Source organism: Salvelinus sp. IW2-2015, linkage group LG11 (genome assembly GCF_002910315.2).
Source record: "Salvelinus sp. IW2-2015 linkage group LG11, ASM291031v2, whole genome shotgun sequence".
Taxonomy (NCBI): Eukaryota; Metazoa; Chordata; class Actinopteri; order Salmoniformes; family Salmonidae; genus Salvelinus; species Salvelinus sp. IW2-2015.
The window spans coordinates 35,653,975-35,676,558 of record NC_036851.1 but is presented as its reverse complement, the minus strand read 5'-3'; the positions used below and the strand labels follow the sequence as shown (position 1 = coordinate 35,676,558).

The 22,584-nt window shown below is 40.9% G+C and overlaps 1 protein-coding gene across 1 annotated transcript in view; it reads left to right on the top strand.

Moving 5' to 3' along the window:
* The window catches only part of LOC111970291 (fibroblast growth factor receptor substrate 2-like), a 54,219-nt gene that overhangs the window by 15,606 nt on the left and 16,029 nt on the right, over positions 1–22,584 (top strand). The window contains exon 4 of the mRNA XM_023996946.2: positions 2,397–2,558. Within this exon, the coding sequence (XP_023852714.1) occupies positions 2,397–2,558 (162 nt within the window). The remainder of the gene's footprint in view (positions 1–2,396; positions 2,559–22,584) is intronic.

Sequence of the window (22,584 nt, the reverse complement as noted above, 5' to 3'; positions counted from 1 at the left end):
CTGTTTGGAGGAAGAAGAAGGATGAGTACAACCCCAAGAACACCATCCCAACCGTGAAGCATGGAAGGTGGAAACATAATTCTTTTGGGGATGCTTTTCTGCAAAGGGGACAGGACTTCTGCACCGTATTGAGGGGAGGATGGAAGGGGCCATGTATCGCGAGATCTTGGCCAACAACCTCCTTCCCTCAGTAAGAGCATTGAAGATGGGTCGTGGCTGGGTCTTCCAGCATGACAACGACCCGAAACACACAGCCAGGGCAACTAAGGAGTGGCTCCGTAAGAAGCATCTCAAGGTCCTGGAGGGGCCTAGCCAGTCTCCAGACCTGAATCCAATAGAAAATCTTTGGAGGGAGCTGAAAGTCCTATTGCCCAGCGACAGCCCCGAAACCTGAAGGATCTGGAGAAGGTCTGTATGGAGGAGTGGGCCAAAATCCCTGCTGCAGTGTGTGCAAACCTGGTCAAGAACTACAGAAACGTATGATCTCTGTAATTGCAAACAAAGGTTTCTGTACCAAATATTAAGTTCTGCCTTTTTGATGTATCAAATACTTATGTCATGCAATAAAATGCTGATTAATTACTTAAAAATCATACAATGTGATTTTCTGGATTTTTGTTTTTAGATTCCGTCTCTCACAGTTGAAGTGTACCTATGATTAAAATGACAGACCTCTACATGCTTTGTAAGTAGGAAAACCTGCAAAATCGGCAGTGTATATCAATACTTGTTCTCCCCACTGTATGTACAGTTGAAGTCGGAAGTTTACAACACTTAGGTTGGAGTCATTAAAACTCGTTTTTCAACCACTCCACAAATTTCTTGTTAACAAACTATAGTTTTGCAAGACGGTTAGATATCTAATTTGTGCATGACACAAGTAATTTTTCCAACAATTGTTTACGGACAGATTATTTCACTTATATTTCACTGTATGACAATTCCAGTGGGTCAGAAGTTTACATACACTAAGTTGACTGTGCATTTAAACAGCTTGGAAAATTATGTCATGGCTTTAGAAGCTTCTGGTAGGCTAATTGACATCATTGAGTCAATTGGAGGTGTACCTGTGGATGTATTTCAAAGCCTACCTTCAAACTCAGTGCCTCTTTGCTTGACATCATGGGAAAATCAAAAGAAATCAGCCAAGACCTCAGAGAAAAATTGTAGACCTCCACAAGTCTGGTTCATCCTAGGGAGCAATTTCCGAACGCTGAAGGTACCACGTTCATCTGTACAAACAATAGTACGCAAGTATAAGCACCACGGGTCCACGCCAGCCGTCATACCGCTCAGGAAGGAGACGCGTTCTGTCTCCTAGAAATTAACGTACTTTGGTGCGAAAAGTGCAAATCAATCCCAGAACAACAGCAAAGGACCTTTGAAGATGCTGGAGGAAACAGGTACAAAAGTATATATATCCACAGTAAAACGAGTCCTGTGTCGACATAACCTGAAAGGCTGCTCAGCAAGGAAGAAGCCACTGCTCCAAAACCGCCATAAAAAAGCCAGACTACGGTTTGCAACTGCACATGGGGACAAAGATCGTACTTTTTGGAGAAATGTCATCTGGTCTGATGAAAAAAAATCTAACTGTTTGGCCATAATGACCATCATTTTGTTTGGAGGAAAAAGAGGGAGGCTTGCAAGCCGAAGAACACCATCGAAACCGTGAAGAACGGGGGGTGGCAGTATCATGTTGTGGGGGTGCTTTGCTGCAGGAAGGACTGGTGTACTTCACAAAATAGATGGCATCATGAGGATGGAAAATATGTGGATATGTGAAGCAACATCTCAAGACATCAGTCAGGAAGTTAAAGCTTGGTCGCAAATGGGTCTTCCAAATGGACAATGACCCCAAGCATACTTCCAAATGTTGGCAAAATGGCTTAAGGACAACAAAGTCAAGGTATTGCAGTGGCCATCACAAAGCCCTGACCTCAATCCTATAGAAAATTTGTGGGCAGAACTGAAAAAGCGTGTGCGAGCAAGGAGGCCCATAAACCTGACTCAGTTACACCAGCTCTGTCAGGAGGAATGGGCCAAAATTCACCCAACTTATTGTGGGAAGCTTGTGGAAGACTACCTGAAATGTTTGACCCAAGTTAAACAATTTAAAGGCAATGCTACCAAATACTAATTGAGTGTATGTAAACTTCTGACCCACTGGGAATGTGATGAAAGAAATAAAAGCTGAAATAAATCATTCTCTCTACTATTATTCTGACATTTCACATTCTTAAAATGAAGTGGTGATCCTAACTGACCTAAGACAGGGAATTTTTATTAGGATTAAATGTCAGKAATTGTGAAAACCTGAGTTTAAATGTATTTGGCTAAGGTGTATGTAAACTTCTGACTTCAACTTTATGTGTGTTTTCTCTGTGGTCATGCAGGGATCTTTGCGTTTAAATGTTCTCGTGCGGAGGAGATTTTCAACCTCCTCCAGGAGCTGATGCAGTGCAACAGTATCAATGTGGTGGAGGAGCCTATGATCATGACCGCCAGCGGACACGCACGAGAGATAGACATTCCTCGAACACCACAGACACCCAACAGTAAGCACAAACACAGATACAAACACACACACAAACACAAAATTTAAAATGTAATTTCACAGTAATACAGGACAGATGTGGAGCAATAGCTGAGAATATGTGTTGGAAAAGAGTTGGGCGAAAAACAGTAATAATTCCAGATATCAGGGATCTGGTGTCGAAAAAAAATCAAATAACATTTAATTTGTCACATGTCCCAAATACAAAGCCTTATCCATTACTTTTTTTGTTGCTTAAATCCAAAATCGAATTATATTTGTCACATGCAGCAAATACAACAGGTGTAGACTTTAACGTGAAATGCTTACGAGCCCTTCCTAACAATCCAGAGTTGAAAAATTATAGTAACACAACGAATAAAATATACAAGAATGGAACTATATACAAGGAGTACCAGTATTAGATCAGTGTGCMGGGGTACGAGGTATTTGTGGTAGATATGTACGGTGCTGTAACGGATTTCCTCCTCCTCTTCGGATGAAGAGGAGGAGCAGGGATTCGACCAAAGCGCAGCGTTGTGAAATGACATAATGATTTATTAGACAAGACGAAAACGAACTACACTTGATAATTAACAAAACAAATAAACGATGTAGACAGACCTGGACGTAAGAACTTACAATATAACGAAGAACGCACGAACAGGAAAAATGACTACACAAACGAACGAACAAACAAACAAACCGAAACAGTCCCGTGTGGCGCAACATACACAAACACAGGAGACAACCACCCACCACAAACAATGTGAAACCACCTACCTTAATATGGCTCTCAATCAGAGGAAACGTAAACCACMTGCCTCTAATTGAGAACCATATCAGGTCACCCATTAACCAACATAGAAACACATAACATAGACTGTCCATCCAAACTCACGCCCTGACCGACTAACACATACAAAATAACAGATAACAGGTCAGGAACGTGACTGGTGCATTCGGAATGGATTCAGACACCTTCACTTTTTCCACATTTTGTTACGTTACTGCTTTATTCTAAAATGTATTAAATTAACTTTTTTACTCACCAATTTACACACAATACCCCATGATGACAAAACAAAAACTGTTTTCAATATTTTTTCAAATTTATAAAAAATAAAAAACAGAAATACCTTATTTACATAAGTATTCAGACCCTTTAATATGAGACTCAAAATTGATCATCCTTGAGCTGTTTCTACAACTTGATTGGAGTCCACCTGTGGTAAATTCAATTGATTGGACATGATTTGGAAAGGTCCCACAGTTGTCAGACTCCAGTCACCCAAGTCATAGACTGTTCTCTCTGCTACCGCACTGCAAGCAGTACCGGAGCGCCAAGTCTAGGAACAAAAGGCTCCTTAAAACTTCTTATGGCTGCAATCCCGTTAACGGGATGATATGACAACAGCCAGTGAAAGTGCAGGGCGCCAAATTCAAACAGAAATCTCATAATTAAAATTCCTCAAACATACATGTATTTTATACAATTTTAAAGGTAATCTTGTTGTTAATCCCACCAAAGTGTCCGATTTCAAATAGGCTTTACCACGAAAGCACCACAAACGATTATGTTAGGTCACCGCAAAATCACAGAAAAACACAGTCATTTTCCCAGCCAAAGACAGGATTCACAAAAAGCAGAAATATAGATAAAATTAATCACTAACCTTTGATGATCTTCCATCAGATGACACTCATAGGACTTCATGTTACACAATACATGTATGTTTTGTTCGATAAAGTTCATATTTATATCCAAAAACCTCAGTTTACATTGGCGCCATGTTCAGAAATGCCTCCAAAATATCCGGAGAAATTGCAGAGAGCCACGTCAAATAACATAAATACTCATCATAAACTTTGATGAAAGATACATGTTTTACATAGAATTAAAGATACACTTGTTCTTAATGCAACCGTTGTGTCAGATTACAAAAAGCTTTACAGCAAAAGCACAATATTCAATAATCTGAGAACAGCGTTCAGCCACAAAAGGAAGCCATACAGTTACCCGCCAAATTGTGCAGTCAACAAAACTCATAAAAAGCATTATAAATCTTCACTTACCTTTGCTGATCTTCGTCGGAATGCACTCCCAGGACTCCCACTTCCACAAGAAATGTTCGTTTTGTTCGGTAATGTCCATAATTTATGTCCAAATAGCTATTTTTGTTAGCGTGTTTGGTAAACAAATCCAAAGTCAGGAAGCGCGTTCACTAAAAGCAGACGAAATGTCAAAAAGTTCCGTAACAGTCAGTAGAAACATGTCAAACGATGTGTTGAATCAATCTTTAGAATGTTTTTAACATAAATCTTCAGTAACGTTCCAACCGGAGAATTACATTGACTTCAGATGTGCGATGGAACAGAGCTCCCTCTCATGTGAACGCGCATGGTCAGGTCATGATAGACCTGACTAATTCCTGTCTCCTTCGGCCCCACGTCACAGTAGAGGCATCAGACAAGGTTCTAGAGACTGTTGACATCTAGTGGAAGCCGTAGGAAGTGCAAACTCATCCATATCCCACAGTGTATTCAATAGGGGCTTGGTTGAAAATCGACCAACCTCAGAATTCCCACTTACTGTTTGGATTTTTTCTCAGGTTTTTGCCTGCCATATGAGTTCTGTTATACTCACAGACATCATTCAAACCGTTTTAGAAACTTCAGAGTGTTTTCTATCCAATACGAATAATAATATGCATATATTAGCAACTGGGACTGAGGAGCAGGCAGTTTACGATGGGCAACTTTCATCCAAGCTACTCAATACTGCCCCTACAGCCATAGGAAGTTAACAGCTTCTACCCACAAGCCATAAGCCTGCTGAACAATTAATCAAATGGCCACCCGGAATATTTGCATTGAGACACCCCCCTCCCTTTGTTTTTACACTGCTGCTACTCGCTATTTATTATCTATGCATAGTCACTTTACCCCTGCCTGCATGTACAAAATAACTTGACTAACCTGTACCCCCACACATTGACTCGGGACTGGTACCCCCTTTATGTAGCCCTGTTAGTTTTGTGTTATTTATTTTTATTTGACTATTTTTACTTTAGTTTATTTAGTCAATATTTTCCAAGACAGGATTATGTCGAAGCACAGATCTGGGGAAGGGTACCAAAACATTTCTGCAGCATTGAAGTGGCACAGCGGTCTAAGGCACTGCATCGCAGTCCTAGAGGCGTCACTATAGACCCGGGTTTGGCCGGGGGGGGGCTTTACAAGTAGGCCGTGATTGTAAATAAGAATTTGTTCTTAACTGACTTGACTAGTTAAATAGAGGTAAAAATATATACTATTGAAGTCGGAAGTTTACATACACCTTACACACACCAAGTACATTTAAACTCAGGTTTTCACAATTCCTGACATTTAATCCTAGTAAAAATTCCCTGTCTTAGGTCAGTTAGAATCACCACTTTATTTTAAGAATGTGAAATGTCAGAATAATAGTAGAGAGAATGATTTATTTAAGCTTTTATTTCTTTCATCTCATTCCCAGTGGGTCAGAAGTTTACATACACTCAATTTAGTATTTGGTAGCATTGCCTTTAAATTGTTTAACTTGGGTCAAACGTTTTGGGTAGCCTTCCACAAGCTTCCAACAATAAGTTGGGTGAATTTTGGCCCATTCCTCCTGACAGAGCTGGTGTAACAGAGTCAGGTTTATAGGCCTCCTTGCTCGCACACGCTTTTTCAGTTCTGCACACAAATTTTCTATAGGATTGAGGTCAGGGCTTTGTGATGGCCACTGCAATACCTTGACTTTGTTGTCCTTAAGCCATTTTGCCACAACTTTGGAAGTATGCTTGGGGTCATTGCCCATTTGGAAGACCCATTTGTGACCAAGCTTTATCTTCCTGACTGATGTCTTAAGATGTTGCTTCAATATATCCACATACTTTTCCTACCTCATGATGCCATCTATTTTGTGAAGTGAACCAGTCCCTCCTGCAGCAAAGCACCCCCACAACATGATGCTGCCACTCCTGTGCTTCATGGTTTGGATGGTGTTCTTCGGCTTGCAAGCCTCCCCCTCTTTCCTCCAAACATAACGATGGTCATTATGGCCAAACAGGTAGATTTCTGTTTCATCAGACCAGAGGACATTTCTCCAAAAACTACGATCTTTGTCCCCATATGCAGTGGCAAACCGTAGTTTTGGCTTTTTTATGGCGGTTTTGGAGCAGTGGCTTCTTCCTTGCTGAGGGGCCTTTCAGGTTATATCGACATAGGATTAGTTTTACTGTGGATATACAGTGGGGAGAACAAGTATTTGATACACTGACAATTTTGCAGGTTTTCCTACTTACAAAGCATGTAGAGGTCTGTAATTTTTATCATAGGTACACTTCAACTGTGAGAGAAGGAATCTAAAACAAAAATCCAGAAAATCACATTGTATGATTTTTAAGTAATTAATTTGCATTTTATTGCATGACATAAGTATTTGATACATCAGAAAAGCAGAACTGAATATTTGGTACAGAACTTAGTTTGCAATTACAGAGTCATACGTTCCTGTAGTTCTTGACCAGGGTTTGCACCCACTGCAGAAGGGATTTTGGCCCACTCCTCCATACAGACCTTCTCCAGATCCTTCAGGTTTTCGGGGCTGTCGGCTGGGCAATACGGACTTTCGGCTCCTAAAAGATTTTCTATTGGGTTCAGGTCTGGAGACTGGCTAGGCCACTCCAGGACTTGAGATGTCTTCTTACGAGAGCCACTCCTAGTTGCCTGGCTGTGTGTTTCGGGTCGTTGTCATGCTGGAAGACCCAGCCACGACCCATCTTCAATGCTCTTACTGAGGGAAGGAGGTTGTTGGTCAAGATCTCGCGATACATGGCCCCATCCATCCTCCCTCAATACGGTGCAGTCGTCCTGTCCCTTTGCACGAAAAGCATCCCCAAAGAATGATGTTTTCCACCTCCATGCTTCACGGTTGGGATGGTGTTCTTGGGGGTTGTACTCATCCTTCTTTTCCTCCAAACACGGCGAGTGGAGTTTAGAGCAAAAAGCTCTATTTTTGTCTCATCAGAACATGACTCTTCCATTCTTCCTCTGGATCATCCAGATGGTCATTGGCAAACTTCAGACGGGCCTGGACATGTGCTGGCTTAGCAGGGGACCTTGCGTGCGCTGCTGACAGGATTTTAATCCATGACGGCGTAGTGTGTTACTAATGGTTTTCTTTGAGACTGTGGTCCAGCTCTCTTTCAGGTCATTGACCAGGCTGCCGTGTAGTTCTGGGCTGATCCCTCACATTCCTCATGATCATTGATGCCCCACGAGGTGAGATCTTGCATGGAGCCCAGACCGAGGGTGATTGACCGTCATCTTGAACTTCTTCCATTTTCTAATAATTGTGCCAACAGTTGTTGCCTTCTCACCAAGCTGCTTGGCTATTGTCCTGTAGCCATCCCAGCCTTGTACAGGTCTACAATTTTATCCCTGATGTCCTTACACAGCTCTCTGGTCTTGGCCATTCGTGGAGAGGTTGGAGTCTGTTTGATTGAGTGTGTGGACAGGTGTCTTTTATACAGGTAACGAGTTCAAAACAGGTGCAGTTAATACAGGTAATGCGTGGAGAACGGGAGGGCTTTTAAAGAAAAACTAACAGGTCTGTGAGAGCCGGAATTCTTACTGGTTGGTAGGTGATTCAAATACTTATGTCATGCAATAAAATGCAAATTAATTACTTAAAAATCATACAATGTGATTTTCTGGATTTTTGTTTTAGATTCCTCTCTCACAGTTGAAGTGTACTATGATAAAAATACAGACCTCTAATGCTTTGTAAGTAGGAAAACCTGCAAAATTCGAGTGTATCAAATACTTGTTCTCCCACTGATATATACTTTTGTACCTGTTTCCTCCAGCATCTTCACAAGGTCTTTGCTGTTGTTCTGGGGATTGATTTGCACTTTTCGCACCAAAGTACGTTCATCTCTAGAGAGACAGAACGTGTCTCTTCCTGAGCGGTATGACGGTGCGGTGGTCCAATGGTGTTTGGACTTGCGTACTATTGTTTGTACAGATGAACATGGTACCTTCAGGCATCTTGGAAATTGCTCCCAAGGATGAACCAGACTTGTGGAGGTCTACAATTTTTGTGTGAGGTCTTGGCTGATTTCTTTTGATTTTCCATGATGTCAACAAAGAGGGCACTGAGTTGAAGGTAGGCTTGAAAATACTCACAGGTACACCCTCCAAGTGACTCAATTATGTCAATTAGCCTATCAGAAGCTTCGTAAACGCATGACATAATTTTCTGGATTTTCCAAGCTGTTTAAGATGCCAGTCAACTTAGTATATGTAGACTTCTGACCCACTGGAATTGTGATACAGTGGAATTATTAATGAAATATCTGTCTGTCATTTTTTGGGAAAAATGACTTGTCATGCACAAAGCTAGATGCCCTAACCGACTTGCAAAACCTATAGTGCATATGTAGTATGTTTAAAACAACGCTGTTTTTTAAACAGGAATTTTACAATTGTCTCTTATGACTTCACCCGACTAAAGAGCATAAATGTAAACTGTAGCTCCTATACACCCCTAGCAACTAGTCTTTTCAGTTTACTGAGTAGGGTCTTAGACCACAGTTTGTGATTTGCCTTTTGAGAGTTCTCATAGATTGCTTTAGACATCTCTGAAAACAAGTAACCTTCATCTTTAAGCTTGACCCGTGGGGGAGGTCCTGAGATCATCAAGATTCCCAAGATACCTTTTTGGAACACCTCAAAGGTATATTTCAGTTCTTTGGGGTACCTTAGATTTAAGCCATAGATGAGGCCCATAAGCAACGTACATGACTGTGTAACACCGGGAATACCAGCCAGGACCTCTGCTCCTTCGATGCAGATCCCATGTTCTATATTCTGGTGCAGATCCTTCACAGTAAACACTTTCATCACATGCTGAACGAGGTCCTCTCGAATCATGGTGTCGTCAGCATCCTGAGTGAAAAAAATAAGAAATAACAGACTAGGCTTCTAGATTAACTGTGCAACTTGAGAGGAGAGAGAGGGAAAGAAAGGAAGATACCTCATTTAGAGATAAATAAGGATACAAAAATAAAATCCTTTACCATGTATTCTGTGATAAGGTCTTCAACCCACACCCACACTGGATCACACTGTCTCTTCTTTCCTGGATGGTGTTGCACTGTAATATGATGTTATACAAATTGCATTTAATACCGGCAAATAAATACACAGTATATATACTATTGTGAAGGTGTTACTGTGCATACCCTGTACAGAACTTCAAGGATTTTCTGCATGGCCGCACCTCCTTTTGACTTAAACAAGTCCAATAGTTTTGGTGTAAATTCGTCCAGCTTCTGCATAAAGGTGGACTCAAGAGCAACAGTTGTAATTCTTCTGAACTCTTCCTTAATCTGAGTGAGAGAGAGAGAGAGAATTCTGAACAGATAAGGACAAAAGATGATCTGAGAGCCAGAATGCTATTGGGAAACCCCTCCCAAAGCATGTGCAGATTGAGAATGTTCAGACTAATCTTTAATGCATATTTCATTGTAGATTAGAATATTAGGTCAAGACAACACAAAATATTTAAATCAATATAAATTTTTTACCTACATTGACTATTTTCATTCAGCTGTATTTTGTACCCGAGTGGGCTCAAACAGGGCTGGCCATCTTTCTTTGAAGTCCTTCACAGGAAGGGCCTGAACGACATCTTGTCTTCGATATGAGAAGCCTCACAATGATGTGGTTGTCACGTATTTGTACTTCTCCCAGTAGCTCCACTCGCTCCCTCTCCAGAGTCTCATCTGTTTCTCCAGCAGGGTGGGGTGGGAGGTAATTTACCTCAGCCTTCTTTGTTTTTTTTATGTTCTTGGCAACGGGCATGTCCTCTGGGGATTTTCAATTGACAGAGTTCACTTCCAGTTCTGGGCAAACAATTCCTCTCAGTTTCGATCTGTAATTGCCCATCTTATACTTCAGGTTGGTTTGCCATCCGTACAGGCCTGAGAAGGACCCAGGCTCTTTAAAACATGGGTAATTTTTTACCAAAGCTTCTGCAACCTGCCAAATTTGTAGACTTGACGGATAGGCTGTAAACTGGAAGATCCTTTCAGACAGTTTTTCCAGGATGTCTGATTTCACAGACAGATTGTTGAGTACTGTTCCATCCTTCATGTGTGCTTCATTAGCTGCCTCAAGAATGAGCTCTGTATCATAAACAAAGCGAGGAACTTCAAAGTCAGATGGCCACGGACTGGAGCGTTGGGAAGAGGTACTTTCTGGAGAGGACAATATCACAGTGTCACGTGATCCACGGGAGCCCCTCTCATCCGATGTCTCTGTGGAGCTGTTATTGAGTTCTTGTACATTTCAAGTAATAAGAGGTGGGCCGTCAAGGTCAACCACTTTGATGGTGTCTTTATCCTTTAGGTCTTCAGTATCAAGCAAAGACAATAACTGATCTCCAAATGCGCTGTCCATGTACTGTAGAACAAATTATTTTTGAAGCTGAAATGTCTCTTGCACAATTGTGCCAAGCTCAGCCACAGTAGCAGGGATTCCAGAAGGCAATGTTAGCTTACGGATATCAGGGCCCTCAAATAGGTCCCGTAGCCTGGCAGACATTTCTGTTCTGTTGTAGCGAAAGTGATCCTGTCAAGAAAAAATGCATAAAAGTTATCAAATGAGTATGATGTCAAACATGGGTATCCCATTAAATCGATATCAAGTGCTGCTTACTAGATCTCATAATAATAAACATGTAAAACCAAGCATTTCTATTCTATACCAAATACTAAATCCGGCATGAGCTCTATGAGCAATGCATTGTTTTTAAACCCATGTATAAATACACCACATTTAAAACTATTCCATTTTAAAAGATTGTTACCTAATATTACAGGCAAATGTGGTGCTTCAGGGTTACCATTCTCTTTTGGCCAACAGCGTATGCTGTTAGTGGGGAGATGTCTGCCAATTCCTTTTGCTCAATGACCTTAAGCTTCTGTGTGGATTCCAGCTCAAACCCCCTAAGGTGCTCATTATACCAAGCATTCTGACACTTGGCAATAAAAGCAAGTTCACCATGAACAACGATCATTAGAAGTATTTCAACAAAGTCTGGTAGACCTCCAGTGGATCCGTAGGTTAGGATCATTCCAACCGAGTAGTCGGTACCATTGCAGGAAAGTGTGTTTGCCATCTGAAYAAAAGTCTCATCTGGAAAAGAACATTGTACCGCTTCCTTTGTCATCCTTTAACACTTCCAAAGCAACAGTGGACAGCTTTGTGGCAGATAAGGCAGGCTTGACAAGATTGGTGCCATGCAGATGGTACGCAAGCAATTAGTTGATGCTTCACTGCAAGAGACAGCAAAATGTTTTGAAAGCTGTTGGTCTGTCGAACAATCCGCTTAAAAAAGCTGTGTTTAGCTTTAAAGCGCATAGTCTTAAAAGCCAAAAGGGGTCCAAATGCCTTTATCAGCTGCAGGTAGTGTTCAATGAAATGATGTTTCGGGATAAGACTATCCTGAAGAAAAACCTCTAAGAATCTATGCCTGTGCTCGGATATCTTGCTGTCAAGGTACCAAATTGATTCTTCTGTGTGAATTGGCGAAACCACAAGTTCAACAATATATTTGATGTCCATATTTCCCATGATGGTTCACCTACAGGTATTTTAGTTCCGATATCGAATGGAAGCAGACGCAGTAGGCACCAGTTTTCATGAGCATTTCCTCCAATACTTATTTTCCTTGGATTCATCAAGTCAAGAGGAATTGATTGTGGGCAGTCAGTGTTATCACTCCACTTATGGGGGATCTGTATAATAAGATTGTTGAGTTCCAACAGAATAAAATATTTATTCTTGATTAAAACCTTTAAGCACAATGCCAGTTCCAGAGGCAGGATTCCCTCAAAAAAAGTCATGCAGCACATCTGGTGGATAGCCAGACAGCATGTCAAAATGTTTACGTTTTTCAGTCAAAGCACAGTGCTTGTTCACACCATAGCAATGTATTAAGGTGGGATTTTCTGAAACTGTCTGTATTTGTTCAGAATGTTGCTGCTTTGTTCTGGGTTGGAATGCCCTAGTTCTCACTTCTTTTACCTGGATCTCAGATAACTCATCCAAACAGAACCTGCAGACATGCGTTGCACTAAAACTTTCTACAACTCCACCAATAGAGTAGGCTCCAAGATTATCTGCCGCCACACAAACAGTGCCCTTCAGTATCTTTCCCAGCAGAGGAATAAAAAGTCCTTCCTCCTCCAATTGTGCAAGATCTTTTAAAAGTGTCTAGCACCTTCCCATATCCATATGTTTAACATCAACAGCCTTGCAGACAACAGCTAAGTAAATAGACTTGAGTGTAGACCTAAACTGTAATGGGACATTTGCCAACACCCAATAGACTCCTGTGATTTTGTGCTTTTTGCGGGATGTTCCAAGGGGATTGCACACTTCAAAGTCATCAACATAGAGAAGTAAAGATGGGGTTAATTAATCTCCTGATATACAGTCATTTTCTTTGAAATGTGTGCCGTCATAAAAAGACTTGTATCGAGAAACTCGTAGGCCTACTTTTTAAAGTTTTCTCCTGAATGTAGGAACATACTGAAAGCTTCTTCCTTTCTTTGCATGAAGTATATATTCTACCGGCTCCACCACAGAATTTTTCTTCTTAAAAAAACTGCTTCCTCTTGTACGGTGTGGCGAGGGTTCCATTCGGCCCTAAAACTGTGCTCATGGGATTTGTTTCAGACATCTTGAACCAAATCTGAGATTATGTAATTGTCAGTAACACAGCCATGTTTCCTTAAACAGGAATTAACAATGTATTTTATGACAGGACCTGACACAGAGCACGATATGAAATGCAGTTCCTCTACTACCTCATTGATACACTTGTTTGACACGTTGTAAATACTTTCCAATTTGAGCAAAAGGTGACCAATTTTTTGCCCAATGTCATTTTGTAATTCTGGTTCTTCTAAAGTTTCCTCCTCTTCATGGACTTGTGTATTCAAATCAAATCAAATCAAATATATTTATCACATACACATGGTTAGCAGATGTTAATGTGAGTGTAGAGAAATGCTTGTGCTTCTAGTTCCGACAATGCAGTAATAACCAACGAGTAATCTAACCTAACAATTCCACAACTACTACCTTATACACACAAGTGTAAAGGGATAAAGAATATGTACATAAAGATATATGAATGAGTGATGGTACAGAACGGCATAGGCAAGATGCAGTACATGGTATAGAGTACAGTATATACATATGAGATGAGTAATGTAGGGTATATAAACATAGTGGCATAGTTTAAAGTGGCTAGTGATACATGTATTACATAAAGATGGCAAGATGCAGTAGATGATATAGAGTACAGTATATACATATACATATGAGATGAGTAATGTAGGGTATGTAAACATTATATTAAGTGGCATTGTTTAAAGTGGCTAGTGATACATTTTTACATACATTTCCATCAATTCCCATTATTAAAGTGGCTGGAGTTGAGTCAGTATGTTGGCAGCAGCCACTAAATGTTAGTGGTGGCTGTTTAACAGTCTGATGGCCTTGAGATAGAAGCTGTTTTTCAGTCTCTCGGTCCCTGCTTTATTTGAATGGTCAATATGTTTTTGTACGACTCCAGTTCTAAAGTCGCCCAGAGAATGCGGATTGTGTTTTCGACTCCTATGAGATGCAAAGGTACCATATACATTTGTTCTAAATCCGCACTTGTCACACACAGAGGACAGTTTAATGTTTCTTTAGATGGTTTCCGCGGTGTTCCAAAAAATATTTTTCTGTTGAGARACTGCAAGCTCTGCAAATTTCACATTTAAAAGAAAAGAGCTCTCCTGGCCTTACTGACTTGTCAGTTGCATGTTGCCTCGACAAATGTACCTTAAGGGAACCCCATGTTTTGAAGGAACAGATGCAGTCTGGGTGGAGGCAGGGCAGTGGTTGATTATGTCCATGCCTCAGTCTATAGTGCTTGAAAAGTTATGTTTGTTTGAATGCAGCAAAACTGCAGATCTTACATTGCATGTGCCATTTGATCCCTTTGGAATTAACTTCTCTAGGGTAGGGGGCAGCATTCGGAATTTTGGATGAAAAGCATACCCAAATTAAACTGCCAGCTACTAATCCCCAGAAGATAAGATATGCATATTATTAGTATATYTGGATGGAGAACACTCTGAAGTGTCTAAAACTGTTTGAATCATGTCTGTGAGTATAACAGAACTTATTTAGCAGGCGAAACCCCAAGGACAAACCATTCAGATTCTTTTTTTTTKAGGTCACTCTCTTTTCAATGAGATTTCATTGGGAAACCAGATTTCTAAGGGACCTGCTTGCAGTTCCTACTGCTTCCACTGGATGTCAACAGTCTTGAGAAATTGGTTGAGGTTATTCCTTTGTGTAATGAAGATGTACGGCCATCTTGAACGAGAGTCACTCGAGGTGTCCTGTTAGATAGAAGCGCGTGACCAGAAAGCGAGCTATAGTTGGTTTTAATCCTGTATTGAACACAGATCATTCCGTCTTCAATTCTATTGATTATTAACTTTTGGAAAAGTTTACAGGTAACCTTTGAGATATTTTGTAGTCACGTTTGAGCAAGTTGGAACCGGTGTTTTTCTGGATCAAACGCGCCAAATAAATGGACATTTTGGATATATATCGACGGAATTAATCGAACAAAAGGACCATTTGTGATGTTTATGGGACATATTGGAGTGCCAACAACAGAAGCTCGTCAAAGGTAAGGCATGAATTATATTTTTATTTCTGCGTTTTGTGTCGCGCCTGCAGGGTTGAAATATGCTTCTCTGTCTTTGTTTACTATTGTGCTATCCTCAGATAATAGCATCGTTTGCTTTGGCCGAAAAGCCTATTTGAATTCTGACATGTTGGCTGGATTCACAACCAGTGTAGCTTTAATTTGGTATCTTTCATGTGTGATTTAATGAAAGTTTGATTTTTATAGTAATTTGTTTGAATTTGGCGCTCTGCATTTTCTCTGGCTTTTTGCCAAGTGAGACAGTAGCGTCCCGCCTAAACTCAGATTTTTGGATATAAATATGAACTTTATCGAACAAAACATACATGTATTATGTAACATGAAATCCTATGAGTGTCATCTGATGAAGATCATCAAAGGTTAGTGATTAACTTTATCTCTATTTCTGCTTTTTGTTATTCCTCTCTTTGACTGGAAAAATGGCTGTCTTTTTCTGTGACTTGGCTCATACCTAACATAATCGTTTGGTGTGCTTTCGTCGTAAAACCTTTTTGAAATCGGACACTTTGGCTGGATTTACAACAAGTGTATCTTTAAAATGTTGTAAAATACTTGTATGTTTGAGGAATTGAAATTATGGGATTTCTGTTGTTTTGAATTTGGCGCCCTGCAGTTTCACTGGCTGTTGAGGAGGTGGGACGCTACCGTCCCACATACCCTAGAGAAGTTAAGGTGAAGTCAATTATTTTTGTGTGTATATATAAGCTTAAAACATTACTAACACTTCCCATATGCTATATCATTCTAAAATAAGGAAGACACACATTGTCAATACCTGCCTGGGTGACAACGCATTGTGTAAAACACTAATAGGGCCCTATAAAATACTTTTGCTGTTTTATTTTCTGAAATTCCATTGTCTTTTTGTTGCCTAACTTTTTCAATCCATTTGGTTGATTTAAAAAATACAGTATATATCTAATACTTTATTCCTTTATTATTATTCACACTAATGTTGGGTTACTGTAATAAAAATATCCTGCGTATCCTGTCCGAGGGGTGGCGTGTATTCTGTTTAAATTTCTGGGCTCCGTCTGAGTTTTCCGCTTTGCGGAAATCATAGGGCCTTACAAGCCCTCATGTGAGCTACAATCAAAACACAAACATTTGAATATATTTACATACCTTGTCAATGTATTCTGGAAAATATGGTCTGTCCAGTACTCAGGAACGTCTGAATACCTATAACATTACCTAAAGAAGAGGAGTTGTATTCAAATCTATGACAATGTCAGGAAAATAAAACTTGACTTCAGCTTTAGAAAGCTAGCAGAAACATCGCAATCTTAGCTGACTTGGAAGAGCTGCTTGTTATCTATCTTACTAGCCAGCCCAGTTATTTCATTTAGCTAGTTTGGCTGTTAGATTAGAATAGATAACTACTGCACAAGGTCAACGTTTGCAGTGCTGCCTTGAACATGTTGTGAATACGTGAACAACAAGGTTTCTGCAAGGACAGGTGTAGCTAGATAGCTAGGTGTAGCTAGATAGCTAGGTGTAGCTAGATGTAGCTAGATAGCTAGGTGTAGCTAGATAGAGTAGGTGTAGCTAGATAGCTAGCTACGTATTGTTCGTTCCTGTCTCTGTCTGGCTAGCTTGCCTAGCATGCAAACCTTAAATTGCAGGGGCACCATGTGTTCAGTTTAGAGGTTGACCGATTATGATTTTTCAACGCCGATACCGATTATTGGAGGACCAAAAAAGCCGATACCGATTAATCGGACGATATTTATTAATTTGTAATAATGACAATTACAACAATACTGAATGAACACTTATTTTAACTTAATATAATACATCAATAAAATCATTTTAGCCTCAAGTAAATAATGAAACATGTTCAATTTGGTTTAAATAATGCAAAAACAAATTGTTGGAGAAGAAAGTAAAAGTGCAATATGTGCTATGTAAGAAAGCTAACGTTTCAGTTCCTTGCTCAGAACATGAGAACATATGAAAGCTGGTGGTTCCTTTTAACATGAGTCTTCAATATTCCCAGGTAAGAAGTTTTAGGTTGTAGTTATTATAGGAATTATAGGATTATTTCCCTCTATACCATTTGTATTTCATTAACCTTTGACTATTGGATGTTTCTTATAGGCACTTTAGTATTGCAAGTGTAACAGTGTAGCTTCCGTCCCTCTCCTCGCTTCTCCCTGGGCTCGAACCAGCAACACAACGACAACACCCACCATCGAAGCAGCGTTACCCATGCAGAGCAAGGGGAACAACTACTAGAAGGCTCAGAGCGAGTGATGTTTGAAACGCTATTAGCGTGCGCTAACTAGCTAGCCATTTCACTTCGGTTACACCAGCCTTATCTCGGGAGTTGATAGGCTTGAAGTCATAAACAGCGCAATGCTTGACGCACAATGAAGAGCTGCTGGCAAAACGCACGAAAGTGCTGTTTGAATTAATGTTTACGCGCCTGCTTCGGCCTACCACCACTCAGTCAGATACTTAGATACTTGTATGCTTGTATGCTCAGTCAGATTATATGCAACGCAGGACACGCTAGATAATATCTAGTAATATCATCAACCATGTGTAGTTAACTAGTGGTTACGATTGATTGTTTTTTATAAGATAAGTTTAATGCTAGCTAGCAACTTACCTTGGCTTACTGCATTCGCGTAACAGGCAGTCTCCTTGTGGAGTGCAACGAGAGAGAGGCAGGTCGTTATTGCGTTGGACTAGTTAACTGTAAGGTTGCAAGATTGGATCCCCCGAGCTGACAAGGTGAAAATCGGTCGTTCTGCCCCTGAACAAGGCAGTTAACCCACCGTTCCTAGGCCGTCATTGAAAATAAGAATGTGTTCTTAACTGACTTGCCTAGTTAAATAAAGGTATAAAAAAAAATATCGGCAAATCGGCGCCCAAAAATACCGATTTCCGATTGTTATGAAAACTTGAAATCGGCCCTAATTAATCGGCCATTCCGATTAATCGGTCGAACTCTAGTTCAGTTCCACTGTCATGTTTGCTGACGATGCATTTTTTGTAAAGCTAGGTAGGTAATATGTTACATAGCTATTTCGGTTAATATAATCTTACACAAAAATGACTGCTAACTTACTAGCTAGTAGCATGCCCACCACTAGCTAACTATACAGACATCACGGCCGTTAACTAGCTAGCTTATCAATGTGCAAATATAATATGCTCTGGCAATATAGCTAGCTAAATGCTTTTCGTACTTGAAGAATATTATCTAACTCTACCTTATCTTTTCCACAAATATTTTCGAAATTTAGTCGAAAGTATGTGTCGAGAGATCCAAACTACATTCCAAGTTATAATTTGGTCCTTTCCTGCCGCATGGCCATTCCAGAGGAGAAAGATCAAGACAAAGTCAGTTGAAATGTTCCAAGCACAATTGACATTCGGAACTRGATTTAGCTTGTCAGTCCAACATAATAATGATACTTTGAATATCAAAAATATTAAGTAGTTGTTGGTTGTTACTTAGAAATATTCGTATTATATTCTAAAATGTAAGTAAAACCTATTATTTTAAGTAAAAATCATTGATTTTCTTTTGCAATATTTACTAAGCCGTGGGTCATTTTTTAAGGGTGTAGGCATAATTAAGTCATAATGCCAGAGAAGCCGCTGTTTGGAGGATATTGGCACAGGTGTTTGTCGAGGGCCGGCAAACCATGCCAATATATCCTCTGATTCAGAGGGGGTTGGGTTAAATGCGGAAGACACATTGAAGTTGAATGCATTCAGTTGTTCAACTGACTAGGTATCCCTCTTTCCCTTTCCAAACATTGGCTTCGAGGGCATTATCACTTTTATACAACGGTTTACCAACATATTCATTAAAATTGTTGTTTTGATGAATTTATTCATACTGTTTCATCCTTCCACAAGATATAGTCCCATCACAAATCTAGGGTTGCTAGAGACGCGACCCAGTCGTTCAGTCTTTTTATTCTGTATCTATCGACGCGACCCAGTCGTTCAGTCTTTTTGTTCTGAGTCTATGGACGCGACCCAGTCGCTCGTTCTAGATGTTCCATTGAAATACTGGCTGGCAACGTTCTTATCTCTTGCTTGCTAGCTAGCCAACTACGGCTAACTTACAGTCACGTCAAAAAGTGCAGCCAGAATAACAGCGAAGTAGCTGTTTTCTAGTTGGATTTATTTGGATAAATCCATAACAATGAGCTAATGATGCACGGTTTTGCCTGGCAGAGAAAATATGCTCTCTTGTCAGAACAATGTTCAGACAAAAGAAAGACAATTCATGACATTCATTTGAGCTGATTTTAATAAATGAAACCATATATTCACTTTGTTAAAAATCAAATCAAATTTTATTAGTCACATGCACCGAATACAACAGGTGTAGACCTTACAAATGCTTACTTACAACCCCCTAACCAACAATGCAGTTTAAAAAATATGAATAAGAAATAAAAGTAACTAGTAGTTAAAGAGCAGCAGTAAAATAACAATAGCGAGAATGTATACAGAGGGTACCGGTACAGAGTCAATGTGCGGGGGCACCGGTTAGTCAAGGTAATTGAGGTAATATGTACATGTAGGTAGAGTTATTAAAGTGACTATGCATAGATAATAACAGAGAGTAGCAGCGGTGTAAAAGAGGGGATGGGGTGGGCAATGCAAATAGTCTGGGTAGCCATTTGTTTAGATGTTCAGGAGTCTTATGGCTTGGGGGTAGAAGCTGTTAAGAAGCCTCTTGGACCTAGACTTGGACGCTCCGGTACCGCTTGCCATGTGGTAGCAGAGAGTACAGTCTATGACTAGGGTGGCTGGAGTCTTTGACAATTTTTAGGGCCTTCCTCTGACTCCGCCTGGTATAGAGGTTCTGGGTGGCAGGAAGCTTGGCCCCAGTGATGTACTGGGCCGCACACACTACCCTCTGTAGTGCCTTGCGGTCATAGGCTGAGCAGTTGCCATACCAGGCACTGATGCAACCAGTCAGGATGCTCTTGATGGTGCAGCTGTATAACTTTTTGAAGATCTGAGGACCCATGCCAAATCTTTTGAGTCTCCTGAGGAGGAATAGGTTTTGTCGTGCCCTCTTCACGACTGTCTTTGTGTGCTTGGACCATGCTTGGACCATTCTTACCAAGTTGGCATAGCAGTCAGACGTCCTTTGTCCTCGTCTTGTCGTGTCCCGTGTATATATATATTTACATCTTTCTTCGCATATCTTTTATATCTTTTCTTTTCCAAAAACTCAACTTCAAAACACTCTCCTGCAAGCCGCCTTACCAATTTTTTTWWATTTTTTTATTATTTACCTCAAATCTGAAATCCACAATAGAAGCTAGCCAGAAGCTAACCAGAAGCTAGCCAGAAGCTAACCAGAAGCTAGCCAGAAGCTAACCAGAAACTACCCATGAGCCTACTAGAAGCTAGCCAGAAGCTAACCAGTTTACTGGCTAACGTTAGTATTCAGCTAACCACRGTTTGTGGTCATCAGCTATCCTTTAGCTCGAAAAGCTATCRCCAGTTTTGTACAACGCGACTCAGACCAGAGCATACCGGACTTATTTTCTCTCCATATCCCCGGATTTSAACCGCAAGCTCATGACATTTACACCTGGATCTCGCAGCTAGCTAGCTGCTATCCGTGTGACTATTGGCTTACATCGATCCCGGAGCAAACAACAATTATTCYGGAGCTAGCCAGCTGAAGAGTATCCGGACATACGTTTTACTGCYGATGCGGAGCCCCACCGGGCCTTCACGACTAGACTACCGACGTTATCTGCCCGAGGGAGTTATTCAACTGGCCCCTCCATCGCGACGTTACCTGAACGCCCATCTGCGGCCCGCTAATCGTTAGTTGTCTTATCGGCTGCTATCTGAATAGGTCTATCAGACAATTTTTCTTGGGTCACTATAACTATATCTATTTTGCCAATTGGATTGATCCCCTCTACCACACGGAACCCCACTAATCTACYGACGGAAACGCACGAGGTGGCTAAAAACAGACCTCCATCCTCTGCTAGCTTGCTACCGATGGCCCGGCTAGCTGTCTGAATCGCCGTTACCCCAACCAACCTAACTACTCACTGGACACTTATGATCACTCGACTAAGCATGCCTCTCCTTAATGTCAATATGCCTTGTCCATTGCTGTTCTGGTTAGTGTTTATTGGCTTATTTCACTGTAGAGCCTCTAACCCTGCTCATTATAATACCTTATCCAACCTTTCAGTTCCACCACCCACACATGCGATGACATCACCTGGTTTCAATGATGTTTCTAGAGACAATATCTCTCTCATCATCACTCAATACCTAGGTTTACCTCCACTGTATTCACATCCTACCATACCTTTGTCTGTACATTATACCTTGAAGCTATTTTATCGCCCCCAGAAACCTCCTTTTACTCTCTGTTCCGGACGTTTTAGACGACCAATTCTCATAGCTTTTAGCCGTACCCTTATCCTACTCCTCCTCTGTTCCTCTGGTGATGTAGAGGTGAATCCAGGCCCTGCAGTGCCTAGCTCCACTCCTATTCCCCAGGCGCTCTAGAGGCTTTTAACAGCTTCTACCCCGAAGTCATAAGACTCCGCCTGTTAAAACTGGACCTTTGGGGGTGGTTTTGTTTTTTTTTTTCTGTGGCGATGTTACTGGTAGGTCATTGATAATTTGGTGGTGTTGGGTTGCGGGGGATGTGTTGCGTTTTGCTGGTTTCTGGTGGGTCGTTGTTTCGGATTTGAGGGCATCAGCTTAGATTGTAGGATGGCTGGGTGTTAAGCATGTTCCAGTTTAGGTCGCTACGCTAGCACCGAGCTCTGAAGTATAGATGGGGGCAATCAGTTCACATATGGTGTCCAGAGCACAGCTGGGGCAGAGCGTGGTCTATAGCAGACGGCAACGGTGAGAGACTTGTTTTTAGAGGTGGATTTTTAAAAGTAGAAGTTCAAATTGTTTGGGGTACAGACCTGGATAGTAGACAGAACTCTGCAGGCTATCTTTGCAGTAGATTGCAACACCGCCCCCTTTGGCCGTTCTACTTTGTCTGAAAATGTTGTAGTAGGGATGGAGATTTCAAAGTTTTTGGTGGTTTCTTCCTAAGCCAGGATTCAGACACGGCTAGGACATCCGGTTGGCAGAGTGTGCTAAAGCAGTGAATAAACAAACTTAGGGAGAGGGCTTCTAATGTTAACATTGCATGAAACCAAGGCTATACGGGTTACAGGAGTCATAAAAGGAGCGC